At 35.0% G+C, this 19,943-nt stretch overlaps 1 protein-coding gene across 5 annotated transcripts; it reads left to right on the top strand.

Annotated features, from left to right (window-relative positions):
• Positions 1 to 1,179: 1,179 nt before the first annotated feature.
• On the top strand, positions 1,180 to 10,575 carry LOC140811769 (uncharacterized). 5 transcript variants are annotated; one of them, XM_073169837.1, is made up of 8 exons: positions 1,180 to 1,695; positions 1,963 to 2,149; positions 2,243 to 2,493; positions 3,584 to 3,698; positions 9,412 to 9,504; positions 9,799 to 9,942; positions 10,257 to 10,406; positions 10,494 to 10,575. In XM_073169837.1, the coding sequence occupies exons 1-7, from the start codon at positions 1,358 to 1,360 to the stop codon at positions 10,371 to 10,373; spliced, it is 1,245 nt and encodes a 414-aa protein (XP_073025938.1). In that variant the 5' UTR covers positions 1,180 to 1,357; the 3' UTR covers positions 10,374 to 10,406; positions 10,494 to 10,575. The 5 variants fall into 5 exon arrangements, 3 of the variants coding, with proteins under 3 accessions (XP_073025938.1, XP_073025937.1, XP_073025939.1); XR_012113526.1 differs by lacking the exons at positions 10,257 to 10,406; positions 10,494 to 10,575 and adding exons at positions 5,897 to 6,061; positions 6,148 to 8,945 and having other exon boundaries at positions 9,412 to 9,942; XM_073169836.1 differs by having other exon boundaries at positions 10,257 to 10,557.
• The last annotated feature ends 9,368 nt before the right edge of the window (positions 10,576 to 19,943 follow it).

Here is a 19,943-nt window from a genome sequence, read left to right as displayed (position 1 = left end):
ATTTGCAAATAAAATGGAGGGAACTATTGCTTAATTATTGAATTTTATCTCCTTAAAGTATTAAACACTAATTATATATTTTAGTGAATTAATAAATTAATTTAGGATAGTAATTATATTGCATGCATGGCTAATTCTATAAAACAAATTACTAACATGTTAAGTTACAATTTCTTAAATAAAATAGGCCTAGATTAATTTAGCTTAATTGGTCATACCTTTTAATTTAGGCTTTTAATTAAATTATTAGAAATAAAGGAACTTATTTACTACTTAACTCCAATTAATTGATTAAATCTCTAAACATTCTTTTTCATTAAAATAAATTATTTTTTATCTTAAATAAATTCTAGGAATATTTTCTTATCATTAAATTTTATCTCAATACTCCAACTCCGGTCCGACATCGCTTATTTACCAAAAAGATAAAACTAAACTTTTATTTAAAACAAATTATCATGACTAAACAACTTTAAAATGATTTAAATATAAAAGAAATCATTTTAATTTAAATAATAGTAATTATGCATGGCTAATACGTAGTCTGATTTAACGGATTCTACATGTTGTATTAATCAAAGTTTTCTAGTGGATACCTTCTGGTAATGAAAGGAGAGATGACATATGAGTTATTAATATCCAAATATCTTTAAACATATATGTGCATTTTTATTCTATCACATTTGATCATCATTAATGTTTTTGTAGATATTGCTGAAACATTTTATATGTTTTTTTAAATATTAAAATGTAGTATACAAAGTGTTTGATAAAATATTTCAACCAAACTGTTTTTATACATTCAACTTGTATTATTTATAAAATGTTTCATTAATTTTTAGAAAGTTGTATTGATTTTTTCCATTCGATTTATCAATTCTCAGAATATTTAAGACCATGTAATTGCAGTTCTTCAGAAACAAAATATTTTAAAGCGATTTTTCACCGTTACTATGTTGGGAAAATTTGTAAAATAACTTCGATCAATTATTTAATTTAAAAATATCATTTTCTCAATTAAATAGTTCACGAAATTAAAAAAACAAAATACCCCATCTATGCATGGTTATTATCTTGACAATATGGTCAAATAAAATATTTTAAAGTGTTTTATGTGATTGAGTGGAACTTTTATCTAAAATTAATTTCGAAATATATATATAAAATTAAAATATTTTTGCGTAAATGTGTTCTTCGTCGAGTTCACAATCTGCCGATGAACGTTCCCTCTCCAATCTCGTGATCGTACAATTTCTCACCAGCATATAGATTCATCGTCAAACCGCGTACTTGCTCCAAACGGAAAGAAAAAAAGTCGAGAAACTGTCATTGAGGTTCAGAGAGTCAGAGCAAACCGATGGCTCCACACGAACTCCGCCGGCTATTCAAACGGCCGGCCATCTCCGACCAACAAAGGCGCCGGGAGCTGTCATTGCAACGTCAGTCTCAAAACCGCCGCGACGCCCAGAAACAGGCCCGTTGTTTAGCCGATACTGTGCTCTCACTTCAAAATGATGCCGCGGAATTCGAAATAGAACCTGAAATAGAGCCCGAGGGCGGAGAAGCTCGTGAAGTAATAAATGATGTTCGTCAGGCCGCCAAGCTTAGAGGGCCCGATGCCCGAAGATGGTTTGCTAAGCAGCTGATGCTTCCCGAGTGGATGATCGACGTTCCTCATCGATTAAACACCGACTGGTACTTCTTTTTCCCTGCATCTTTTCTGGTGCAAAAAGTTTTAAAAAAACTAGTTATTCGGGCTTTTGAATGTTAAAGTTGCTTTAATGATGGCTCAAAGATGTTGATATTGAACCCTTCGAGGGATTGATAACAAATTGTGAGACACTTGCCAATCTGAAAGGAAAAAACTGTAAAGCCCTTTCTTCAATGTTGTGCGAGTTTAATTCATGTCTCGAATTTAAATTTTCTTGTACCTCAATGCACCGGGTCTTGCTCTTTGTATAGGTATGTATTTGCGAGGCCATCTGGAAAACGTTGTTTCGTGGTGTCATCAAATGGAACGACAGTTAGCAGATTGCGTAATGGAACTATGCTGCACCGGTTTCCTTCTGCTCTGCCCAATGGTTCACGGAGCAACAACAGTTCCCGCTCAGGCCAATCTTATTGTATCCTTGATTGTATATTTCATGAGGTAATGAATGTATTTCTCAGTTTATTTGAGGTACTGTTGCTTGAATATCTGAAATAACTATAATTTGTTTGCATGTTGTGTTATGATTTACAGCCTGATCAAACATATTATGTAATTGACCTGGTGTGTTGGGGGGGAATGTCAATGTATGAGTGCACATCTGAGTTCAGATTTTTCTGGTTAAACAGCAAGCTTGTGGAGACAGAAGCTTGCAATGCTCCATCTGCATACCATAAATATAGGTTCAGCACAGTTCCCGTTTTCAATTGTGACGAGGACGGTGTTAAAGCAGCTTACACTGGATCGATGCCGTATGTGAAGGATGGAATTTTGTTCTACAATAAGTGAGTTTCCTTTAAAATTATCTGATTTCAATGAGCATGTACTTAAAATATGATAGGAGCTGTAAATATGCAAAATTTACGTGTTTCATCTATCGATGTCAAAAGAAATGCTTTGCTTTTCCACAAAAATTATGAATATGTTCCCCGACAAACGAACGTCTGAATATATCTGCTGGCCCAGGGTTGAAAAAACTGCCTTTGCTTAAGATTGATGAGATAGTGAAGAAATTAACCCAAATTAAAAGTTTATTCAGTAATCGAAGTGCCTAGGTTCTCGATGGGAAAGCCCTTTAGGTGTAACGTTACATATATGACTGTCAGACTGGATACAAAATTATCCTACAAGGTTTGTGTTGGTAGACTTAATGGAATATTTAGGTTTTCAGATCATGCATTATCACTTGAATACATCTTTGATCCCATTGCATACTTCCCTAACTTTTGAAGCTATGGTATCATAGGGATTCACATATTGCCTGATTTTGTCTCATATGTGCCTTTTAAATTTCAAGAAATTCTTTTCTGGTCTTTATTTAATTGTGGCTAATAAAACTCTTCATCACTCAGAAAATATATGCAGCTATCAGTGTTTCTACGATGTTGCAAGCATACCAACTTTTGATCTTTTTCCATGCTTCCAGAGTATGTGAAACAATACTCAGATAAAGATTTAGGCTTGAAGCACATTCAAATGATTGTTGCATTCGTCATGTTTAAGCATTGAATGTTCAATATACTTAGAAATAGTTAAAAACTTTTGGTTCAAATAACTGAGGTAGTTTCACTTTATGATAAACCTATGAACCTGTGAAATATGATGTGCTTTGACGGGTGAATATGACTAAAGTCAAACTTTCTTGTTAAACCAAATGGATAGCAACTCAGTGAATCCACGTAAGTTGAGTAAATGATTTTTTAACACTTATTTTCCTGTGCTTGTGCTTGGCTTTTCTCCATCATTGGATTAAACAAGTCTTTTGACTTCTATCTTGCTCAAATTGTAGCAACTTGCATTTACTATATTACACTTCTATAAATCTCATGTAGTTACATGGCACACCTTCCGTTTTTCGCTCTAATTCTTTCCCAGGCTTGCACATTATCAATCAGGAAATACACCATTGGTCCTGGTCTGGAAGGATGATAATTGTAGTCAATATGTTTGTGATACAGATAGTAAAGGACAGGTTCCAGATCAGCAGCAGGTATGTATATTTTTATGCCTAATCACTTTGTTTGCGTTGCAACAAATCACCTGTATTCTAGGACTCACTTCATATTAAGGGAATCGGCTGATCGTTATTCTAATGTAGCCTGATTGTAGGCCGTCTTTTCCTGTAACTTTATATACTACTGATCAACTGTATATAGTATGCTTATAGTCTCTGATGGTGATATATGACAATTAACATAGATAGCTGGAAGGGGCTACCATCATAACATATTTGGAGGAATTTGTCTGGGGCTGTTCAGTGCAAAATCCGTAGCAAAATCCGTAAAAGTTTATGAAATTTGAATTTGAATGAGTATTTTAAAAAGCATCCCAGTGCACTGGTCCCTGAGGCTGGTCTGCATAGCAATTAGCATGTCAAGGTGATACTGGTTGGTGTTTCTGTTGGGAACATGTTGAGGTGCTTTGGGGTAAACTCCTTTAGGAAGGGTGAAACAAAATTTTCATTGGAAGCTTCAAATAAGCAATTTGACAATTAACTACTGTTGTAAAAGCAGAAGATTGCATAGTATAGGAACATGTTCCTTATTTAGTTAAACTGATAAAAACCTAATTTAACAATTTAAATATAAATATATTATCTTATCAACTAATTAAAGATAAAAATCTTTATCCTTCTACACTCCACCTCAAGCTGCGTCATATACGTCGATCACGCCCAACTAGGAGCTGAAGTCTTTAAAATTTGGTCGATGAAGGGCTTTAGTCAAGATATCTGCAAGTTGCCTTTGAGTAGGGACATAGTTGAGGTTGATGGCCCTTTTCTCAAAATCCACACTTATAAAATGTTGATTCACTTCAATGTGCTTTGTTCGATCACGGTGAACTGAGTTTTTGGCTATACTTATAGCTGTTTGGTTGTCGCACATCTTTTCGACCGGTCGATCATCTTAAAATTTAATTAATGGAGAAGTCTTTTAGCCACATCCCTTCACAAATTCCATGAGCTAACACTCGATATTCTGCCTCGGCGCTGGTTCGTGCCACCACTGATTGCTTCTTACTCCTCTAAGTAACCAAATTTCCCCACACAAAATGACAATGGCCAGAAGTAGAGCGTCTATGAAAATGAGAGTCTACCCAATCAACATCGCTATACACTATAGTGTTCCTGCTCAAAGATTTTCTAAAAAGCAGTCATTTGCCTGGAATCCTTTTTAGATATCTCAATACCCAATATACAACTTCCATGTGATCTTATGTTGGGTTATTCGTGAATTGGTTTAGAACACTTGCAACAAATCTAGTGTCTGGGTTTGTGTGGAGAAATAGATTAGTTTGTCAACTAATCTTTGATATCTTCTCTTGTCAACTAATGGACACTCTTTTCTTACCCCCGGCTTCACAAGTTTGTATCCCAACATACCAGTTTCGTTTAAGATGTCCAAAACGTATGTTCGTTGTGAGATTGCAATCCCAAGTGAGGATCTAGCAACTTCCATTCCTAAAAAATATTCAAGGTTTCCAAGATCTTTTATTTCAAATTCTTTCTAAGAACAAAGCTTTCACTCGGGTCATTTCTTCGTCATGATCTCCTGCAAGAACAATGTCATTAACATATACTATCAAGATTGTAATTTTCCCTATTTCCCAGTGTTTGCAGAATAAAGTGTGATTGGATTGAGCTTTAGGCTTAGCCATGAATTTTCAAAACATTGGTGAATCGAAACCATGCTTGAGGTGATTGTTTCAACCGGTAGACTTCTTTAATTTGCATACTTTGTTGGCCGTGGATGTCATTTCAAATCCTGGTGTAATATCCATGTAAATCTCTTCCTCGAGGTCCCCATTGAGGAATGCATTCTTGACGTCCAACTGATACTTAGCAGCAACAGATAAGATAACTCGGATGGTATTGAGTCATGCCACATGTGCAAATGTTTCTTGATAATCAATGCCATAACGTTTCAAATCCTGGTGGATATCCATGTGATTCTCTTCCTCGAGGTCCCCATTGAGGAATGCGTTCTTGACGTCCAACTGGTACAAAGGCCAATGCAAGTTAGTAGCAATTGATAAGAGAACTCGATGGTATTGAGTTTCGCCACACGAGCAAATGTTTCTTGATAATCAATGTCATATGATTGTGTTTATCATTTTGCTACAAATCGAGCCTCGAAACGTTCTATACTTCCATCTGCCTTTTGTCTAATTGAGAAGATCCATTTGCAGCCCAGTGTCCGTTTTCCTGGAGGGAAACCAGTGATATGCCAAGTGTTGTTCTTCTCGAGTGCCTTTATCTCATCAAAGGCAGCATCTTTCCAATTAGGGTCCTGCAAAGCATCTTCTATGAAGCATGGAACTCGAATCTGATCTAATCCGGACTCAAAAATGCAGGTGATGTTTAATAAGAGATAACATTACGTATTGGATGTTGTGTACACGATCTTACTCTTTTCCTTAATGAATGGGTGTATTATCAGGATCATTATTTTCAAGGGAATCACAATCTGCACCTCGTGTGTTCTCAATGGAGTTTGATGCCGAGGAAGATTCATGAACTTTCTGAATTTGTACAGATCGCTGTTAGTTCTCCTTTTGATGCTTATTCCTCCGAGTGTACACCTGTAATGACTTGTTGTCGATATAGGGTGTCGAGTTTGCAGGTGGTATGGGGTGGATGGGTTCCAACTGTGGTAATGCAGGTGTGATAGGTTCCAAATATTGAGGTTCAAGTTGGGTTGTCACCCCCTGAATCGAGGAAATGGGATAGAAAGGCTCATTTTCAAAGAAAGTGTCATCCAAGGAGGTGTAGAATTTCTTTGCCACTGGGGAGTAACACTTATAACCTTTTTTATTTGGAGAATACCCAAGAAAAATGCACTTAATTACGCATGGGTCAAGTTTGCCTCGAAGGTGAGAATGAACATGGACAAAGACAGAGCGCCCAAAAACTTTAGAGTATACCAGAGAACAAGGGTGATAAGGTAAGATTCAAGGAGAGTTTGGACGGGTGATTTGTAGTTGAGAATACAAGAAAGAAGGGATTATGTTATTAAAAAATGTGGCAGTGAGGACGGCATCCCGCTAAAAATGTCTAGTAACATTGTGGGTAAAGAATAAAGATTTGGCCACCTCAAGTAAGTAGTGATTTTTACGTTCTGAAACACGATTCTGTTGGAAACACGATTCTGTTGTGGAGTATCCACACATGAGCTTTGGTGGACTATACCCTGACTTTGAAGGTATGTGCCTAGGATTGAATTGAAGTAATCACAGGCTTGATTAGTTTTCAAAACACGAATGCAGGCTGAAAATTGATTTTGGATCATTGTATTGAAGTTTTGGAACAAGGTGTTGGTTTTAGATTTGTCTTTCATTAAAAACACCCAAGAGAGTCTTGTATGATCATCAACAAATAATAAAAACCAGCATGAACCCATAATATTTTTCACATTGCGGGGACCCCATATATTTCTGTGAATGAGAGAAAATGGTTGTGAAGGCTTGTAAGGTTGCGATGTGAAAGAAGTACATGTATGTTTAGAAGATCGGCAAACATCACAGTGTAGAAAATTAGAACTTTAATTATGGAACAATGAAGGAAACAATTTCTCGAGATGCACAAAGTTCGGGTGCCCTAAAGGATAATGCCACAATAATAAATGTCATTCTTTATTTGGAACAGCAGAATTTAAAGAACAAATAGTATTGTGGGATGCTGGTGGTCGCAAGGAAGGCATCTTAAGGAGATACAGCCGGCACAAAAATCAGCACTGCCAACCGTCTCCCCCGATACCAAATCCTGAAGAACACAAGAATTGGAGAAAAAATTAGAGATACACTTCAGAATACTATTGAGTTTACTGGCTGATAGAAGGTTACAATCAAGATCAGGGACAAATAAAACGGAATGTGAAGATAAATCCTTAGAAATATGTGCTGATCCAGAACCCAAAACTGTAGCACTCGACCCATTTGCAATGCAGACAGCCTGTCTAGTAGTACACGGCTGTAGGAATGTAAAAGCTCCAAAATTCCAGTCATATGTTGCGAAGCACCTGAGTCAAGTCAACTATCTAATATTTGGATAAAACCTTCTGTGAGATGAAAGCAAAAGGAATATTACCTCCATGCGCCACACTGCCTGCGCCAATAAGTGAAGAGTTGTTGGTGGTGTTGGAACTGGCTGAACCAATTACATTTGTGGAGTATCTCCAGTTGTCCTTGCTAAGAGTTGCTGATCCGATGCAGAGGTTTCTGCCATAGCTGAATTGGCATGCTTCGTGCAAGAGGATTTCCAATTAGCACGTTTCCCATGGATTCTCCAGCATGTTTCCAAGGCATGGTTTTGTTTCTTGCACTTTTCGCACCAAAGACAGCCTTGATGAGGCTGGTCGTTCATGGCAGCAGCGAAAGGATTGCGGACAGAGTAGGGAGAAGGATTCTTAACGAATTCAGAGGAGGAATTGCGATGAGAAACAAGAGCCGATCCTTCTATTGAAAACGAGGCAGTAGATGAAAGGCCCACCCTCAATTTTCTTCATCTCTCTTCGTGTCGAACTTCTGAAAAAGCCTCTTGCAATTTGGGCAAGGGCTTTGTGACAAGAATCCGACTCTTGACATCATCCAGTTGACTGGTAAGGCCGATAAAAAATATAAAGACCATTTATTTTCAATAATAGACTTGTAACGGGCCTCGTCATCTGGGCACTTCCAATCGGAGACTTCAAATAAGTCCAGTTGCTGCCAGTAGCCTGTAAGGACAGTTTGTTTTAGGCCATGAATGAGGCTTTAGATCTCAAAAGTTCGGCCGTACTTGCACGAGTAGGTTTCCTTTGGAGTGTCCCAAATATCCTTTGCGGTAGGATGCAACAGGAAGTTTCACCAACCTCTGTTGTTATGGAATTAATAAGCCACAACATCTCCATACTGTTGTCCGATTTCCAGATCTTAAAGCCTGAGTCATCTTTTTCTGGACAGCGGGCGGCGCTGGAAAGGAAATCATCCTTTCCCTTACCACAGATGTACGTTATCTTGGACCATTGGAGATAGTTATGCCCATTCAATTTGTGGCAGGTGATCGGGATGGATGTATTATTAGCAAGGCTTGTCGTGTTCTGAGAGGATGGAGTAATAACTCTGACCGACAACAAAAAGCCTTCCTGTATTTTGTTATGGATCGGACGAACTGGATCAGTTACGTCTCTGATACCATGTTGTAAAAGCAGAAGATTACATACTATAGGGAACATCTGTTTATTGACAATCCAATCAAGAGGTACATCATACATTTATATAAAAATCTAATTTGCCTAACTTCTCTATATAATAAATTGATGACAACCTAATATAAAAATTTAAATACAAATATATCATTATCCTTCTACAACTATTTTAAAATTGGTTTTAGCCAATATTAGAATAGTTGGAAGAGTTCAAATAGTTTTTTATCAATCTCAAATGAGTGTCTGTCAAGAACAATTTATTTATGGCGATACTTGGCCAACCTATTAAACTAATTATTTTGGTACGAGCTGCCACTTTTACATCGTCGCTCCTTTGTTAAACTCATCTGGCATTACTTATTTACATTCATGCGATGCTCAATTTATTTGTTTGACTTGATCTTTCACTTTTATCAAATAATCGGGAACTGTTGGAGCTACATGATGGCAAGATACTGGTGACTGGAATAGACCGAGTATTGTTGTGGGCTTGATCATTCTTTTTTGTTAAATAATCAGGTAGTGTTGGAGCTACTTGTTGATGGGAGGCTGGCTACGTCTGACGAACCTCCTATTATTTTTGGATGCTTGGACATTGACATCATACAAAAGGTTTTATAATTTTAGTGCACAAAAATGCTCTATGACATTATTGTAAGATTGCTTTTTCATCAGTTCAAAATGAGAAGCCATGACACTACATTTACCTGATTTCAGTAATTGCTTAACGAAGCTACTTCGTATGTTAAATATGCATACTTGAATCAAGTTATGACCTTATCATTTAAGGGATTTTAGAATACCATTAGCGATGTCTGTGCATGTTCTAGCACACAACATGAACAAAAATATAAAAACAAAGAAAACAGGTATAAATTTGATTGTATGCTAACTTATGGTTTTCAGACAAGACTGCAGGCTGGCAATCTCCTACGTTTTGCCATCAGTGAAGGAGGATTATGTTTCGCGGATGGAAAGCTGGAGATAGCAGATTTGCACTACCTAGGCAAACCCAATCGTGGACGTGCTTTTGCTGATAGTTACTCCAAGGTAAGTAGGTTGAATTAATTTGTTGTATCTTGTATAAATCCTAACTCATTCATCCAATCAGTAGTTACTCATTAATTATGTAACATAGCTTTAAGCATATTTTTCTCCATTTTTTGTGAAACTTTTTCTGAATAAAAACAAATACTTGTAGCACGATGATACATTTTTTATGAAGATCTCGATTCAAGTTTGAATTTACCTTTATTTATTCGATTTTAAATGCTTGTCGGGCATGTTTGCTTTTTTGCTTTATGTGATATTTGAATCTATATCGAATTTGACAAAATATCATAAACGTTGCTGTTGTTTTTTAGGTTATGTTCCAGCACACAGTTCGACACAGTCCTCTCAAAATCGATCATCTTCTTGCATCGATCAGTTTGTCGCACGAAGAGGAAAACAGAACTTCCGACACGGACATGGTTGGTTAAAGATACCTTATGCATGCTCGCTACTGCTAGCGTGTAGCAGGAGGTGTTCTATTCTTTCACTTGTATATCAGATTATCAGAGAATTTAACTGATCGCATCATGCTTGTCGATTACCTCGAGAAATCATCTTAATGTATTCCAAGATGGATAGAAGTTTATGATGCAATTCAAGATGTCATCTCTTCTGATGAGACTGCAGATGAATTTTTTTTTTTTTTGACTTACCAAGCTTGCTTGCTTTTTTTTTTTTTTGTTTTCATTTTTTGTTTTCAATTTTTTTCTTTCCTTTTGTTTTTGTTTTAATTTTTTTTATTTGGTTTCTTGTGGTTTCTTCTTCTTTTACAAGCTTGCTTTCTTACGTTCGTCTATCCCTGCTATGCATAAATAGATGAAAATAGAAACTAATCCTTTTGCCTCCATCTAAAAGGGTTAATACCGTTTTGTCAAATTATTTGCAATACCCACTAACCTCCTCGTATTTGTATTATACCATTTTTCCATCAATTACACCCAATGACCACTTCATTATAATTTTATTATTAAATGCATCATTTATCCTAAAAAGCTGAGAGTGGATCAAGACTCGAGCGTCAGTTAATCATATTTGGAGGCAAAGTTAAATTAGTCTGAATAAATATATTTACGGCTTATGTTGAGATTGAGAGATTGGTTTAGAATGGGTAAATAAATAATCTCAAAAAATTCGGGGCATAATTCGGTTGGATTAGCTACACATAATAGAAATTCTCGTTAGTTAGGTATCAATAAGCTAACAGTTGAGTACTGTGCGGAAAAAGCTTATTAAACTAGTTTGAACTGAAAAAACAACAATATTGATGAACAATTATGCTACAAACCTGTAAGCAAAAATAAGGTAACTAAAAATGTAAATGCACAAATATGTTTCTAGATGTTCGTAGACTTGAATAACTACTATGTCACCTCTTCTTTCTTTCACGAAAGATTTTCATTAAAGGACTTTGATAACTACAACACTTTGCAACTACCCACTTCAGTAGGACTTACCACTACCTTACCGAAACTCTTAGTATGTTCACAACTTAATCAAGATGATCAGTAAGTTTCTTACTGTAATGACAATTATTTTGCAACAAAAGACTCTAAGCACAAATTATCCTTATTTATCATAATATGAAACTTTAACGTGTGCTTGAATAACTGTTAGATCAGTTAAGCTCTTGGAAAATTCACTTGACAAAGATCAAAAGATTAGACGATTAAAGAGTTTTGAGAGTTTTGAAGATTAGAGGATTAAAGAGTTTTGAGAGTCCACCCAACTGAGCTATTTATAGACTTCGATTGCAACAGTCGTCTTTTTGAATCTGATAATCATCTTCAAAAAATTTGTTGCTATTATGTCATCGTCCTTCTGACAAATCGTACACTTTGGTTAGTGTGCGTGGACTATGACATTCTAACAGACTGATAAACATGTTATGAAGATTTTATTTGATATCAATTTGGTTATGCTCTTCGAGGAATATTCTGGAAATCTTCAGAGAATGTTCGTCGTACAGTCTGACTCATTTAGTAATGCAGACTGAACAATGATCCTCTATCAGTTTCCCTTCTATCAGTTAGCTTCCATCTATGTAATTTCCTTTAAATCATCAGCCTTGTTAATTCACCTAAACATAAATGATCAAATAATTTCTCCATTTTTTGTGATTAACAAAATAAGTATTTAGAGAAAAACTTAATTTATATAAAATATGAATAGATTGAAAGAATTACAAAAAAATGAAAAACTGTTAGACTGATACACTGAAGCAGTATTTCTTACGATATTCTTTGAGCGAACCAGAATGGTTAGATTTATCAGTAGGCTTCAGCTACAGCTGCTCTTTCTTTTGAGCCTGACTGCTTGATTCAGTTTTCTTATGGCTACTGCTCACTTCCCATTCAATCTTATTCTATTTGAAATATAATAAGATTGATAATTGAAATCCGACATATAGTATAGTCAATACCCCTCAGGGCCTTTAGGTATTTGAGCACAACAGTTGGCTGATTACTGACACCATCAACATTCTCATTCAGATTTGAATTCACATAATCAATTTTGGAAGATAACTGAAAGTGATTCGCTTGAATTTCTCCATCAAGATGAGATATAGTTGCAGCCTATGCTTTCGCGATGTACTATATCTTCATAAACACGTCAAGCACAGTTTTGGATAGCGTGGATAATTCTTTAAGCATCTTGTCCTTGAAGTGGTCCACAGACCTAGCAGTGTTCAGTTGACCTCTTTTCAGAATTGTTTGACTTGAAGTAATAGAGGTCAAACTGGCATGATATGCTCCAAGCTGTTATCTTCTGCAATGTCTAATTCAGGAGACATTGGCATGATCCTAGAATTTCCTTCGATCTAGTCAACAGAGGAGTAACAACTACTGTAAGATCTAGAGCCTGACTTGTGGAAGGACCTGCTTGTTCAATTATTAAAATTTTTGGCTCAGCCTGACTGACTGGCTCAATCATCTCACATCCTCTATTTCAGAGTTTCCGTCAGAGAGACTGCTGCTTCAATAATCACAACCTCTGGTAACTACTGACTCAGGCAATAATTTTTCCTTATGCAAAACTTCCTCTTCTAACACCTCATCTTCAGATGGGGTTAGCTTTTCTTTTAGAACAGTAGTAACTTGTGCGATATCTAGCACTTCTAATTGTTCGATGATATGATATAATGGCTGTAGGTCGCCAATGAACACATGATCATCCTCATGCTGTTGTGAAATGGAATGTACGACTTCATTAATGTTTGCCAAAGAAATTGCCATAACTTGTGGAGATGCTAAGGCTGCTGCTTGTTGTGGGGGCATCAATGATACTTCTGGTGGAGATAAACTTACTGAAAGTTCAACAATAATTTTTTTTTAAAAAATAGGTTCTTGGCTGAGGTGGAGGGTAGCTGAATCGTATCTTGAATGGTCTGGAGACTTGAATGCTCTACCTTTTCAGTCTTGCTTGAGATAGACAGTTGAGTTTAGTGGCCTTTTCCTTCCTGCTATCTGTTGGCAATACCAACTCATGCTCATCTTCCCACACTTTTAGTTTCATCTGTAAGGACAAAAGATCCATATCTAATTGATTGTCGACAACAATGTCATCAAAGCCAGTTGGGCACAAAAAAGATCGTAATTCTGTCTTTCAACACAGATTGCTGTCAGATTTTTTATTTTCATCAGGTCTACCAAGTATAACCGCTTCTGAATGGTTTTTGATATGTTTTGAGTCTTTGTAACATTGAGAACACTCTTCTTCCAGACAATTGTCTTATCTAAGGAATTTTCTTTTTCAACTTCTTCAAATGATCGATTGTTCTGATCTGGATCCAGTAATCGAAGAACTGAATTTATTCATCTGCGTATTCATTTACCCCATCTATTAGTATGTCAATTTGAGTCTGAACCGCAGAGACTGGTTTAAGTTTCTAGTACATAGACCATCAATTATTTCCCTTTGGCTGATGTTGTTGAAAACTTGGAATCAAGTCCTGATATGGTAGACTAAATTATATCTTTAATAACAATCCAATTTGGTCGAGGAGTTGGAGGAGGAACTGGAACACTGATGACTCTTGAAAGAGAAGGGATGTTATAAATTTTTGCTTTGGAGGTCACAGATTTTTTCAGTAGCTTTCATATCAATTGTCTTGGAAACTATTGTGACAACCTGTTCTCCCTATACTTGAGAAACAAGGATAGCTGCAAGTGGTTTAGGCATCAGGGGACTTGAAGGTGGCTTGGTCTTGGTTGTTCTCAGTTTCATTGCCATAGGAAAAGGACTATCAGCTACAAAATCACTAGATTGTAGTACTAATTTCCTCTTAGGATTCAGTGCATGAGCCTTGTTGCTATTCTTCTCAACAATTACCTTTTTAGCTAGCAAGGAGTTGAAACTTCATCTACTTCTTCTTCCCATTCACCAGTCGCAGAGAATCTGGACTTCATCTCTTCCACAACAGTTTTGGGGACAGAGGCAAAACAGTTAGCCCCTCAGCAGACAACTGAAACAGAGTAGAGAAGAAAGCTTTGTTTATCAGTGATGTATGTTCTTCCAGTAGCATAACAATCTTCCCATCGTCAAAAATGGATCCTCGTGCACAAAAGTTATTCAGTTCTGGCCAATAGATGTCCAGAGACGAACTCAAGAACACTAAGTCCAGATGACTCAACCAGCTTGAAGGTATCCAAGATTGCTGATTTTTCCCAGGAATAAATGGATTAAAAATCCACGACATAGGAGTCAACAATGTATGAGGGTCTAGTCATTTCTGCTGAAAAATTATTGAGAAAAAATTGAATTTTTGAATGCAAAGAAATATGAATAAAAAAAAATTGAAAATTTGCAGAAAATTTGAATTGCGTTGAAATAAAATGCCTGAGAGTAACTAATATTTACGTGCAACCTGAATCAAACAACATGATACGTGTCAATTTGTCAAAATTTTTTTTTTGAAAATTTTAATAATCCGTACGTTGTAGAAATCAATCTGCGATTTAAGCGAAATAATTGTGAACCTTAATTTTTTTTTATAAAAAAAATCAAACTTAATAAATACAATTTAAAAGAATTTAAATTATCGGTTGATCTTAAATGATTAATTAAATAAATATATGAGTCAACAAAGTTATTTCTACGTGATGAGATCAGTCAGGCAAGCAGTATTGATGAATCAATGAGACTCCAAGTTTAACTATTAGTTTGTCTCATCAGTAAAGATCTCTGAATCAGTTCCCCCAAAATTCACGCATTCTTAAGACAAATCAATAAGTCCTAATATACTTCTAAAGTAAGAGAACTTAGCCTCGACGAGTGGTTTTGTGAATATGTCGGTTGCCTGTTGCTTTATGGAGACATATTTCAACCTTATGTTTTTCTTCAACACATGAAATCGGATAAAATGATGTCGAATATCGATATGCTTAGTCCGAGAGTGCTAGAATGAATTATATATGATTGTGATTGTACTTGTGTTGTCGTATAAGATTGATGACCATGTTGTATCAATTCTGTATATTCAATTGTTGTTGAATATCTATTTCTTTCTAAACGAAGAATCAGCTGGTCTTCGATAAACTGACAAATTCTACACGTATGTTTCCTGTTCAGTTTGCATTCTTCACAATCTGCATATGAATATCCAACTAAATCGAAAGATGAGTCATTCACTTATGAGTTTCATTCAAATATTTCAAAATTATTTTAGCAGCTAAGCATGTGATTGCTTAGAATTTGACTGGAAAGCGATCACAAATACATACTGTTAAGATAATATCAGGTCGACTGAAAGTTAGGTATAATAAAGAACACATTAAATCTCGATACATTGGTACCTCGACTGATATTCCCCTTCATCTTTATTGAGCTTAATTGATGAACTAATAAGGGTGGCTGCAGGAGAGAGAGAGTTTATATTCTGAATCTTTTCAGCAACTCTTGAGTGTATTTGACTTGGTTAATAAATATCCCTGAGTTTAGCTGTTTCACTTGTAAACCTAGAGAGAATGTCAGTTCATCCATCATACTCATTTCAAACTTGTCATGCATCAGTTTGACAGTTAGATGATCTGAAAATAATATCATAACATAAATTTGAGCTAGTAAATTATGATTATTCTTAACAAATGTAAAGAAAGATTTATCTACAGAATCAATTATGAAGTCATGATCAAGTAAAAACTATGATAAAATGTTATACCGAGCTCGTGTGCTTGTTCTAAACCATAAAAAACTTTACTTAATCTAAAGACATGATGAGATAAAGTATGACTAACAAAACCTGGAGGTTGTTCTACATATATCTCTTCTTGCAGTAGTCCATTCAGAAATGCATTAACATCCATTCCATTTTAGTATGGTCCAAGTGGATTACTATCAACATTTTTGGAGTAGGATCAATTTGGTTCTCCTCAGTCGATCTCCCATCAGCTTGGTTCTCAAAAGTTTGAATTTCCACAGTTTCTATATCATTAGCCTAGTTCATAGCATCTTGGTTAAGATCAGTCTAGTTATCAACATAGTTCTCTTGTTCTTTAGTTCTAGCTGACTGATCTGAAATTTCTAGTTCATGTGAGTGATAGATCTTTTTGTTCACAATGATTTCATCTCCCATGTCATCTTCCAAATCAAAATCCCTCATCTGATTGCTCAGATAAGCTACGTTAGTTTGATCATCAATTATATCGGTTTAATCAAATACAACTTGAACTATTTCTTCAACATTTAATGTTTTCTTATTAAATATGCGATATGTCTTCCTGAAGGCAAAGTAACCAAGAAATAGACCAATATCAAATTTGGCATAAAAAACAGAGATGAGTTTTACCATTATTGTGAATACATCATTTACAACCAAATATATGAAACTACGAAAGATTAGGCTTACTCTCATTTCATATTTCATATAGAGTTTTACCGCCTTCTTATTTATCATTGTTCAGTATGTGTGTAGCATGAGGTGTTGATTGCTTCTGTCGAAAATATCTGGGAAACAACATAATCAACAAGCATTGTCCTAGCAACTTTCTTCAAAGTTATGTTTCTTCGTTCAACAACTCCATTTTGCTAATACTAATGCTGAATTCCATGTTCCTTACCAACGGTCTTATCCTTTGTGTTGTCACCGAAAGTGATCTTTGGTCCTTTGCATTTGATCAGATCATTAATATGTCACAAACAACCAGTGTCCAAGTACTAAATTAAATTCTTCAGCTCTTTTTGCTTATTGATCTCTTCACTGGTGGATTCCAACTCAACATATACCATAATACATTGCACTTCTTCTTCATCACTCCCACTGACAGAACATCTGAGTCAGATGAGTACGAATTAGAATCTAAATCTTTCCACTTGGTCATATTGTCCTCGGCCACAAGTACTTTTTGATATATTTTCTTTCTGAATGATTTCTTGTCATCCTTGAATTCTTTCTTCTTGTTATGAGATATGTTGTCTTTGTTAGTTGATCTGCTTTCATTCTTCTTTTGTTTAAGACCATCGTAATGAAATGACTGACATTTCTACAATTGACACAAGCATGTTCTTATCAATGGACTTTTTCTTGTAGTGATTTCTTCTGCTGGAGCTTTGAAAATCTCCTCGATTCTTTCTCAGAAACTTGCCAAATTTCTTTATGAATAATGATATTGCATCATTACTTAACTGTTCGGCTGACTTTTCTTTCAAGATGGACTGATCAATGGATGTAGCAGCCAGAGTCATGGTCAGTTTGACAGTCGATTCACCATCTGTTCTTGATTCAAATTCAAATTCACACGCTTTAAGATCTGCAAACAGATCATGCTGTTCAATCTTGTTAAGATACTTGGATTTTCTCATAGCCATTGTCTTGACATCCTATTCTCTCGGGAGTGCCCTCATTACTTTCAAGGTTGTTTCTTGGTTGCCATATTCTTTACCAAGAACATTCATTTTGATTATAATATCGCTCACTCTTTCATCAAAGTTTTGACTCACCGTCCTTCATTGTGATGTTGTTAAACTTCTGTATCACAACATGGAGTTTGTTCTCCTTGGTTTGATCGTTTCTTTCACACAATTGAATCGATTTCTCCCACATGTCATTGATAGTAAACACAACTTGATTTTGCTAAAAGTATTTTTATCTAGGGTTTGTACAAAATATCCTTGGCAATATTATCCAAAATTTCCTTTTTCTTGTCTTCGCTAGTCCACTTCATTTGTGACTTTTTTTTAATCATCTACGGAGCACCTTCTATGATTTCAATGACATTATTGGGTTTCATTATTTTTATTGATCCATGTATAATTACGTATCACATATCATCTTCTTGTGCATTTAAATGAGCTTTCATCATGGTCTTTTAATCATCAAAGTTCTCTTTGGAAAACACGAGAATTTTACTGAAAGAGACCATTTAAATGAAGAGTGTTCAGAGACAAGAATTAATCTGCTCTGATACCACTTGTTGGTATTGGAAGATTGGTTTAGAGAGGCTGAATAAATAATCTCAATAAAGTTAGGGCATAATTCGGTTGGATTAGCAAAACATAATAGAGATTCTCATCAATGGGTATCAATAAGCCAACAGTTGAAAACTGTGCGAAAAATGCTTATGGAACTAATTTGAACATAAAAAATGACAATACTGATGAACAGTTGTGCTACAAACCTATAAGCAAAATAACTGAAAATTTAAATGCACAAATATGTTTCTATGTAACTGAAACTCTTGGTATGCTCACAACTTAATCAAGATTATCAAGTAAAACTTCTTACTGTCAATTGCAAGAATTTTGCAATTAAAGAATCTAATCACAAATGATCATTAATAACCAGAAAATGAAACTTTAGTGTATGCTTGAATAACTTCTCGATCAATCAGGCTCTCAGAAAATTCACTTGATAAAGGTTCGAAGATTAGAGGTTTATAGAGTTTCGAGAGTTTACTCAATTGATCTATTTATAGACAACTCGTATAATTTGGTTAGTGCACATGGACTCTCACATTCTAAGAGGCTGATAAAATTGTTATGAAAATTTTATCCGATGTCAGCTTGGTTATGCTCTTCAAGGAATATTCTGAAAAGCTTCAGAGAATGTTCGTCGAATAGTTTGACTCATTTAATAATGAAGAATAATCAGTGATATTTTATCAGTAGCTCTTTCTATAAGTTAGCTTCCATCAGTTATGCTTAGAAATCGGTCGGACTTCTAAAAAATTAGTTTCGCTTCTGCAAATATTAACTCATGAATGATCAGTTTCTCTCGTGAATTCAGTTCGACTAAGCTCGGTAAGTTTTCTTTAAATCAGTAGACTTGTTAATTCATCCAAACTTAATTGATTCAACGACCAATAATTTTATTTGCTAGATAAATAAATAAATCAATACTTAATCGCTCAATGCATCTTATGTCACTTGTTTTGTTATGAACTAAGAGCAACTCCAACCCAGCACTATTCTGGTGATGGGAAGTGAGCTCCAAAATAGAGCCCCTGCTTCTTACCCAAATTTGTTGCAAACTTTTTTAAGAAAAAAAATTATTTAGCTCTTAGTTACTATAAATAATTAATAAATATTTTAATTTAATAGATAATAATGTCTAATTCATGATTTTAATTTGAAAATTAAATATTCAAACACATAAATTTAATTATAATTATAATATTAAATTTTATAAATACATGTTAATTTTTTTTATTTTTAATTTATTTTAAGTATTATAAATAATTAAATTAAATTAACAATCATAGTTATATCATTAAATTTATAAATCAATATGAAATAAGGATAATAATTAATGTATGTAAAATAAAAAGAAACATTTAGAGAATATTCTTTTAGGTTTTAGGTGCAAGATTTGAAAGAAATGAATTAAAGATGAATGTTGTATTTAATGCATAAATTACACTATTTTAATGCATAATTTGCATTAAAATAAATTTCTATGTGGCAGATATCCTAAAAGAAATTGTCCTTACAACCTTGACTTGTTAGGCTTTCATTCCAGATATTTTACTTTCTACACTTTGCTTCAATCCAACATATTTTATCAT

Source organism: Primulina eburnea, chromosome 14 (genome assembly GCF_022965805.1).
Source record: "Primulina eburnea isolate SZY01 chromosome 14, ASM2296580v1, whole genome shotgun sequence".
NCBI lineage: Eukaryota > Viridiplantae > Streptophyta > Magnoliopsida > Lamiales > Gesneriaceae > Primulina > Primulina eburnea.
The sequence above is the reverse complement of the archived record's forward strand: the minus strand, read 5'-3'. Positions and strand labels throughout refer to the sequence as shown.

Coding starts and splice junctions, on each gene's coding strand:
- LOC140811769 (XM_073169837.1), top strand. CDS start 1,358: ATGGCTCCACACGAACTCCGCCGGCTATTCAAACGGCCGGCCATCTCC. Junction 1,696..1,962: donor CATCGATTAAACACCGACTG/GTACTTCTTTTT, acceptor CTCTTTGTATAG/GTATGTATTTGCGAGGCCAT. Junction 3,699..9,411: donor AGGTTCCAGATCAGCAGCAG/GTATGTATATTT, acceptor TTAAATAATCAG/GTAGTGTTGGAGCTACTTGT.